Here is a 9,640-nt window from a genome sequence, read left to right as displayed (position 1 = left end):
AAAAAAGTGCATTACTGATCTATGGTCTACTTCCTGTTTATTACAGCCAATAGCAACATATGACAACATTACTGCATGCATCTCCAGGTTAATTCCTTACAAACTAGTAGATGGAAACACCTCTGATGCGCATTTTGTTTTAGAGAACAACCAAACATAAGGAACAAACTAGTAAGGTAACACCTATTAGAACATAATAAAACAACAGGAAAACGAAGAAAACACAAACGCAATAAAAACCCAAAACCTAACTACCAAGGAAATTTATGCTGCTAAAATTCCTACATGAAAGTAATTTAGCCTGGTAAGTGAAATCGTTTTGAAATGGAACTGATTCAATTTATCAAATTCTATCATATAACAGAGACATAAAATCTGTTCATACATTATGTACGAACAGAAGTTGATGATAAACATGATTATAAAACATCATGATTAGAGTGGCATGCCTGCGTGTCATTAAACATCAGTATTTATCAATATTACATGCAACCTTAAACCCATATAATTAGAAGCATCAAGAACGACACTACTTCTTAAAACTAAAACAAATAGAAGATCTTTTATTTCTATGGTAGGGCGTTTGTCTGTGTGTATAAAAAAAATATGTACCATTTGTTTAAAAACAAATGCCATTGTTTCTATTTCATAAAGTGTGCATACAGAGTGACACCACTCTTGTGATATTTTTTACAAAGTTGTTTAGCGATGTATGCACACATATGTATAAAGATCATCTGCATAGATCATGCATGGTTCACCTGGACCAAGAAAACTATGGTCACGGTATGGTCACTTAAGACAGCGGCCATGTAACCCTGAGGCAAGGCAAATTTATCTGTATAGCACATTTCAGTACAAGGACAACGCAAACTGCTGACTATATTCCTTATATCATCCAGGCCTATGTTTTCTTGGTGGGGGGGCAGATCTGCAGAGGGTCCCAAGCAAGCACAAAGTTATAGTTGGACCGGCCCTGCGCCACGGTCTGGTGTTAAAATTGATGTAAGTCTGCAGACGATATCACCATAAACCTGATGCTGGTGTTGCATGTCGATGGAACTCTTCAATCAGTCACAGAGCTGGGAGGCATTTTAGAACTCCTTGTCTTCTGCATTCATCATATCTGAGATTTTCTTCTTCATTTTTTTATTTTCAATATAAAACTTTTTTTCATTGCACAACGTCACGTTTTGACATTTATTTTATTAATTCGCTTCTTTCTCTGGTTTCGCTTAGAAAACCTGGCACGAAAGAAGAAGGAAAAAAACATTAGCAATCGACTCTTAGGGGTTCAAGTCAAATCTCCTGATCGTGTGTGAATCTGCTGCGGTTTTTATTCCACTCGAGGCAGCCCTGACGGGTACCACACCCTCCCGTGGGAGCCTCCCAATTATTTATTTATTCGTCGCCACACATGTCCCATTGATGCCGCTTCCTACCAGCGCGTCTCCTCATCTCCATAAAAACTCTCCTGTGCGCAATTGTCTGTCCAGATGTCCGAAAAGCGTGCCGCAAATTATCTCCAAACGACGGAAATTCCCGCATTAATTGAATAATAGCTGATTAGATAAGATTAGGCTTAAAGAAAAAGAGTGAAGGAACGAGAGTGTTTTTCGCTTTATTTCACGATCAAGCGGTTGTGGTTTATTCTACAATAACCGACTGAGGATTTCTTCTGACACTCTGAACGTCTCTCTCGTTTTCTCTCACTTTCACAAATCGGATTAACTCACTCAACTAAGCAGTGTTAATATGCACCAGTAAATGTTTTATTTTATTTAATACTGACCTGTCTTGTACCCAAAGGTAAAAGCACTGTGCCCAGAGGGCGTGAAGGGGGGCGGAGGCTAAATCTGTTGGCGTTTGCTTTCTCTGTTGGTCTCATATTTAATTGCCACCCTCCGTGTGTCCTAAATACCCCGAACTGGGACGTCTTTATTATGTGACCCGTCGAATAATAACAATAATTAAAAAAAGAAGAAGCTTAGAAGCCTGTCAACAGATGCGCAGACTGTGCGCGCAAAGACAAAACGTTTAGCGCGCAAACCTAATTAGAATATGCAAATCACAAAGGGACGTTGGGAAGTAAGCTGGGGCCGGCGATCAGTTTAAATTTGCTTCATTAAGCTGAAGTAGCCCATTATAGGATGCATTAACTGCTGTGATTTATGTTTTTTCCGTTATTCTTATTTTTTTGCTGCTCTATGCAGATTTTCTAATTTTACAGATTTTTACCAATTGCTTTGGCTTTGAGTCATGTGGTTTGAAACATCGGCAATATGGTGATTTCAATTTTAATTATTTTAGAGCAACACTCTGAAATACCAAAACAATAATAATATTCATTTTAATTATTATTTTAATGTATTAAATTGCAACGAAGAATGTAATTTTAGGGAGATTTTAGAGAGAAAAAATGGCATTAAGAAAATAAAATCATTAATACACATTGAAACATGCACACCGGGCAGGTTATGGATACTTCCATTCGGCGCTGATTTGTGCATTGTATGATTTTTTTTTTATTATTATTATTATTTCTATGGAATGTCCTTCATGTGTGTTTTTCAGGTTTTTCTATTCCGTTAACATAATTTTTTTTTTGCTTACATTCTGTATCCATTTGGTCAATATTAGTCAGTCGCCCCATAAAGCTTCACGTATGTGACAGAAACTTCAGCGCGTGCTTTCTTTCCTCTCTTGTGATTGGCTGCCGCCTGATGCCTGTTGGATAAAAGGCGCTGCGCAGATGAGCGCGCAGATAAAAATCATCACATTGTTGCGTACACCAGGGATCAGGAATATTTCGTAGAAAAAGGAAGGCCAGCATCATGACGGGGAAGGAGGGAGTTGCGCTTTCAGACACCGAGAATAAACAGAAGACAGCGTCACAGAACATCCTAAACCTGGGGGGCTCCAAGCTCCAACCTCCGGTCTGGAAGATGGCCCCAACCGTGCAGCGGCGCACCGGCTTTGGCATCCAGGAGCTGCTCGGCCTCAACAAGGAGCCTCCGCCGGCCACACCGAGACGACCGCTGGAGACCCTGCCGCACAGAGCGCACGTCCTGGCCGCCAGGTCGGCCCTCGGGCACTCAGGGCTCGGAGTCGGCATGAGTTTACTGGGCCCGGAGGGTCTGCACACGTTTTACAGTCAACCGTCTTTCCTGGAGGTGCTGTCAGAGGCGCAGAGTGTGCACCTGCAGCCGCTGCACAGGGCGCCGCAGTTGGATCCCCAGATGGAGGCGCAGCATTCCGGTGCCAGCTCCGGTGGGTTGTCTCAGACTGTCCAGATAAAAATGTTGCTTAAATCTCTGGCATTTTACAGACGCAGTAGGAGAAAGGACAAAAAGGCATTTACAATTATTTTAGATCATTAAAGATTTTACATATTTTAAAAAGATGATATGTTTTATTTCAAACGGAAATGATTAAAATTCAAAGACAAACGTGTCTATGTTTCCCTTTCTACAATTATTCGATTTAAACGCTTTCATTTTGGAACGAACCTGTGCGCAAATTTGGAAATGCACAACGCGACGCCGTTTTCAGCATGCATTATTGAATTATATGTATTATGTCTAAATCATTTTTCTGCTAATAATGTTTTAAAACGGACGAATATACTTTGAATTTGTGCCTAGAATAATATGATGATGTTTGCTCACAGATTCAGATGATTTGAGCTCCTCCGGTGATCCGAAATTCTCCACCTCATCGATGAGTCAGAACAAGAAGAGAAAGAAAAGAAGACACAGGTAGATACCTATTATTATTATTATTATTATTATTATTATTATTATTATTATTATTATTATTATTATTATTATTATTATTATTATTTTATCTATTTATTTATTTGCTTTACATTTTTTCTATTTTCTGATACAGCACTCTGGTGCTGTGTGGTATTGTTTAAAGCAGTTCATCATTATATAATTTACTAGGTTTAATTCTAACTGGTTTTATTTGATTGTATTTATTTTAAATACAATGTATGATATTACCTTTTGGACAAAGCAGCTCTTGGGGAAAAAATACAATGAAATTTTATGTCCTATCCTCTTTAAAACTGCTTAATAAGGATCAAATTAAAGATCTGAGTCATAATTGAAACTAATTGATTGTTACAAATGACATATACTGAACAAAGAATTGGTGGCCAAGAGAACAGAATTTTCTTTTTTTTAAAATAGCCTATTAAAATATGCTCCATTTTAAATTATAATAAACTAACAAATAAACTGTTTTCATTTTTGTTTTCCTCTCTCTCTCTTGTTGTCTGCAGAACTATTTTCACATCCTATCAGCTGGAGGAGTTGGAGAAAGCCTTTAATGAAGCTCACTATCCAGATGTTTACGCCAGAGAGATGCTGTCAATGAAAACTGAGCTGCCAGAAGACAGAATACAGGTGAAAATACTTTTATTAATAAAAAAAATTCTGCTGTGGGAAATGTATCTAATAATTAATAAAGATCAAAGCCTGCTATACATGAATTTAGTGATGACAAGGCCTACGAGAAGCAGTCAAATGGAGATTTTCTCTGCTGCCACCTCCCCCTCAGACTTTAATTAGTTGATGGAGAAAAAGTGATCCCTTCTTTTCCAGGCAGAGACCGGTCGCAGTCCTGAAATGAAAGCATAACTATAAAGAAATTAATTAGCAGAGGTCAGCGGCTGAACAGAGGGCTGCACCCGGCTGCTCAAAGCGTTTTAATTTCCCATGAAATTTGACGCTGCTGTCTCCCATCGACCAGGTCTGGAAATTAACTTATTTTCCAATCAGCCTCCCTGCACCTTCCTCACCTCTCACTGGAAGTAGAAAACGCACAAGCTGTCGAGAGCACTCACTCTGAAAAAAAAAAAGAAAAAGGGTCGATTGCTCATCTGGGGCCCATCACTTTGAGATGAATATTATACCTGTCTATCGCTCCACAACCAACACACACGCTCTAACACACACACACACGCTCCCACACATCCAAGTACCTTTTTTTTTTTCTCCGCCTCTCATCCATATTCACAAGTCTATTACAAGGTGGTGGAAATCAATTTAACCTCTTGAGGAGTCAGAGCCACTCGCTCTGAAAGAACTGATACAGCTTTCATTCAGGTTTTACATTACCGAGTCTACTTTGGATGCAAGCAAATCTTTTTTTAAAGGCTGTTCCACCAAAATGATGCTTCCTTTCGGCAAAATTAAGGAAGGCCTTGAATGTTGAATGCAGAGCCACTGGAAAAGCGTCAGAGGCGTGTTTAATCACTTTAGGGCCTTGGGCAACCCGCAGGTATGCTGCATTTTGCCTCCCTTCTTATTGTTCGTTTAACACAAACAATTGGTTTATTAATATCAGCTTTTTTGGTACAAAGGCCATGTCTGAAAACACATTTTATGAAAAAAGGAATTAAATCTTATAAGTGTATTTAACAATGGGTAATAAGACAGGACTTTTAAAATGAATCAAAGATGCTTCCAGCTGAATGGCATTAAAAAAAGACTAATTGCCTATTGGTTTTTACTCAAAGCGTCCAATTTAACTGTGTCATCACGGCTGTGGGATTAAATCAGTTTTCCAGACGAAAAAAATGTGAAAACACTCTTTCTTACCCTCCTAGCTGATTTCAACACAGGCCACAGCATTTTTTTGCATTTGAAATATTTCAATTGTGAAACATTTATGAGCAGAACAGGTGAATTAGGTCAACTGTGAGAGTCAAATTTCACTGTCATAAACACAAAAGGTGACCTTTACGTGAAGCCATACACAATCTGGTTTTAAATATGAACTTAACTTTGTTCTGTTTTAGGTTTTATTTCTTTTTACTTTGGCATTTCAATAAAATGTGTAATTTAAACTAAACCAAACCCGCTCAGTGCAATAACCCTTTGGATGATAAGTTTCCACATAAACAAGATCTTAATTGTTTTTCCACCATTGGAAATTATCACTTTAGATTTTTGTGATCATCTCCACTTTAATGATGAAATATCACGTTTTTATTTGCTGCTGCTTTATTTTCTATAGCGAAAAGTTTGTGTTAAGCCGTTATCCTTCAGACACTGCAGCATTCACAGCGTCTGCAAAATGGTTCAGTCTTTAAACAGAAACAGACCAAAAGGAAACTGCTGTGTCACTTGCAAGAATGTTTTACTATTTATGCTGTTAACACAGCACATGGAGAGCACATTCCTTTTTTCAGAACTAAAGCAGTTGGGTTGCTTTCTGCAGAAATGATCTGTCTGACCAGTTGCCACGTAAACATTCCCATAAGTCTCTCAGCGACCTGTGGCCCAGAGCAGTTTTAAAATGTGATTTTTCTAAATTCCTGCACCTGCTGTGCTGCTTGGTAGGAAAGGTTGTGTTTACTTCTTCAGATTTTGTAACAATCAAACAGCTAACAGGAATTTTGTCAGGTTCTCTTCTTAAAACAAATATAAAGTCTAAAGTTATTTATTAGGGGTGTAAATCACCATCTTAATCACAATACAATGTAATATCAATTAGTTTTGCATGACAATGCAATGTTTGCTGATATCACAAATTCTGTCACAATTAGATTTTCATTAAATTCAATTCACAAGTCTGCAATGAACATCAAGCGATATCATCTGCTCATGATATTAATATTGCAACTATATATCTATATATAGTTAGCTAGCTAGATAGATATAAACAGAATAAATTGATGATGTGTGTGTGTGTGTGTGTGTGTGTGTGTGTGTGTGTGTGTGTGTGTGTGTGTGTGTGTGTGTGTGTTTGTTTTTACCATTTTATTTGTAAGCTCTAAAAGGTATCAGGTATTTAAATCACAAAACAGCATTCTTCTAAGTATATAAAATAAAAATAAATAATAGACCTTCTTTTCACTATAGTCTAATTCCAAAATAAAGGTGTATCTCAAAAATGACAATATGGATTGATGTTTTGTATCGATGTCATTGGATCATTAATAATTTAATCGATTTATTAATGCAGACTCATGTATCGTTACACCCCTATTTTTCATGACATTTTAAAAGATTGCTGTTGCTTTTGAGTGAAGGCGCTATATTCTTTTGTCACCACAAAATAGTAGCAGCCCAAGAGGCCCCTTTGCCTTCATTACTAATAAATCTAAATGTTGGCTAAATATGTGCATTGGGAATAAAGTTAATTAATGGTATTTTATCTGTTTTTTTCTGGATAATACAACACACAGTGTTTTGTTTTATTCTGGTTTAACGTTTTTGTCTTAAATACGTTTTAAGTCATCAAACACATTGTTCTATTAGACATAGACCTCCTGAGTAAAAGCAAAAAGCAGTTTTTAAATGATGAAAATCTACCCTAAAACATGTAACCCTAGTGAAAAATGCCATCGGCCCCCTCGATAAACCGCAAATTACTTTTGACAAAGCAGATTTCTTTGGTTCAGTTTTACTAGACACACGAAGGAATGAATCCTGCTTGACCTGTACATTCAATAAACAACTTAAATAGTAGCTGTCTTAAAATAAGAAGGGGCTTTGAATACCTCAAAAAGCAACACATCCTGCCCGACATGCAAGACTGATGCATGTCGGGCATCAACAATTTGTGTCCCGTTACACCATGTAAAAGCATAAAAAAAGACCATCATACTGATAGTAAGACATGGTGGTGGCAGTGGTGTGATGATCTAGGGCTGCTTCGCTGCTTCTAAAAATTGATTTTATCAATTATGACCTGCCATTATGTCCGCCCGTCCGTTTGTGACCCTAAGCTCAATCACGTGTTATGCAGCAGGAAAATAACCCAAAGCCCACCAGGAAGTCCACCTCTCAGTCCCTTTTTTACATGGGGCCAGGTTGGTTTGGATAGATTATTCTCTCAATAAATGAAAACATAATTTGAAACGTTAAAATTTGTTTAATGCTCTGAAACGTTTAAGAGGGACAAATGAGCAAAAGCAGAAGTAAAGATCTTTTCCTGCACTACAGCCTTTTAATTAAACCAAGCAATGTTGTTTTCATGACATCTCTGTGTGCCAAACGTTCAGACTAATCCACTTTCACATCATGTTTAAGGCCTGTTATTTCACCCTCTGCAGGTGTGGTTTCAGAACCGCAGAGCCAAGTGGAGAAAGCGGGAGAAGTGTTGGGGTCGCAGCAGCGTGATGGCAGAGTACGGCCTGTACGGCGCGATGGTCCGTCACTCCATCCCCCTGCCCGAGTCCATCCTCAAGTCCGCAAAGGACGGCGTCTCGGACTCTTATGCTCCCTGGTTACTAGGTATGTTGCTTAAATTGAGTTTCCTTCTGTCTAAGTGGGACAGATTTCTAATGTAATTATATCTAATATATCAGATATAAGATTTCTAATCTTATATCTGATATATTCGAATACAGGAAATAAAAACTATTTAAAGCTTTTTATTGACCTATTTTGCCATTTCTGTCCCTTCAATTTCAACATCAGTATCGTAATGCCTTGTAATAATAGCAGCAAAGACAGTCAAACCCAGTCTGAGGCTTTTATTTTTTGTGCTAGAACAAAAAAAACGACATTTGCCAACACATTTCTGTCTGTAATGTAAAATACCATCACCTAATGTTGATGCATGATGAAAAGAGTCCATATCTCAGGCTTCAGGTTTGTAATTAAGAGCTGAAACAGAGCCGTATTATATATGACATGCACTGAGAGTCTCACCCTGCAGTCGATACAGTGGTAATCCCTCTTCATCAAGCCAGATTAGTCCTCATGTCACCTCATGTCAATTGATTAGATTAAATCAATTAGAAAACACTAATTGAATAAGAACCTTTTCTCTCCGTCTTTACTCATTTTCACCTTCCTTTTTAGATCCCAACGCCCTTTCCCAGCTTAGATTTAAAGACAGTTTCTATCTCTTTGCCCTTCAGGTATGCATAAGAAGTCTGTTGATCCTTCACACCCCTCCCAAGGGAAAACCATGAGCAACACGCCACCAACGCCGCCGCTGCCGCCGCCGCTGCCGCCGCCGCAAGAGATGACAGGAGACAAAATGGTGGAGGAAGAGAGGGAGAAACTGAACAAAGACACCGGCGTGTCCTTTTCTAAAGAGGAACTGAGGGAGAGCAGTATTGCTGCGCTGCGAGCAAAGGCCCTGGAGCACAACGCAAAGATGCTGGAGACGGTTTCAGACAGAGCAAACGGACACACGACGCAGGCGGAGGAGGCCGAGCATGAGGGGACCGCACAGCAGGAGAAGAGCAAATGAAAAAAAAAAAGGCTGCACGGAGCAGATATGTGGTGAAATACCAACAGAGAGGAACCTGCGACGTATTCTGATTGGTGGAACCAAATTCTGGAAGTCTTATTACCTCCTGGCCTCCACATCCTGGCTCTTTACCGCTAAAAGGTACCACTGGTAATAGTTGGCACCAAATCCTGGGAACATTTCGAGCTAAAAGCTTTGCTTTCAGACAGTCCAAGTGTGGTATTTAAAGTGTCCATTGGTTCCATGACATGTTTGTCCCTTTGTAAATGTAACTGTAGTTTAAATAAAAGTTACTTATATTTAAAATCCATTATTGTGCTGATTGAAATCCGTGTGCTCAATGATAGCTGTGAGGAAAATCAAACTAAGGAAGATATTGTGTTACTTTAAGTTGTAGAGGCTGCAGTGGCAGAAAATC

General features: G+C 38.7%; 1 protein-coding gene across 1 annotated transcript; it reads left to right on the top strand.

Moving 5' to 3' along the window:
- Positions 1-2,751: 2,751 nt before the first annotated feature.
- Positions 2,752-9,262, top strand: LOC105929479 (visual system homeobox 2). The gene is made up of 5 exons (XM_012867273.3): positions 2,752-3,270; positions 3,671-3,758; positions 4,289-4,412; positions 8,072-8,252; positions 8,885-9,262. Exons 1-5 carry the CDS (start codon positions 2,835-2,837, stop codon positions 9,220-9,222), a joined length of 1,167 nt encoding a protein of 388 aa, XP_012722727.2. The 5' UTR covers positions 2,752-2,834; the 3' UTR covers positions 9,223-9,262.
- The last annotated feature ends 378 nt before the right edge of the window (positions 9,263-9,640 follow it).

Source organism: Fundulus heteroclitus, chromosome 15, assembly GCF_011125445.2.
Source record: "Fundulus heteroclitus isolate FHET01 chromosome 15, MU-UCD_Fhet_4.1, whole genome shotgun sequence".
In the NCBI taxonomy this organism is placed as follows: domain Eukaryota; kingdom Metazoa; phylum Chordata; class Actinopteri; order Cyprinodontiformes; family Fundulidae; genus Fundulus; species Fundulus heteroclitus.
Note: the sequence above shows the minus strand (reverse complement) of the source record. Positions and strands in the feature narration are given on the sequence as shown.

Bases quoted from the DNA above. Each gene is read 5' to 3' on its own strand.
- LOC105929479 (XM_012867273.3), top strand. From the start codon at position 2,835: ATGACGGGGAAGGAGGGAGTTGCGCTTTCAGACACCGAGAATAAACAG. The intron at 3,271-3,670 runs GTGGGTTGTCTC...GTTTGCTCACAG, and splicing joins GCATTCCGGTGCCAGCTCCG to ATTCAGATGATTTGAGCTCC. The intron at 4,413-8,071 runs GTGAAAATACTT...CACCCTCTGCAG, and splicing joins TGCCAGAAGACAGAATACAG to GTGTGGTTTCAGAACCGCAG.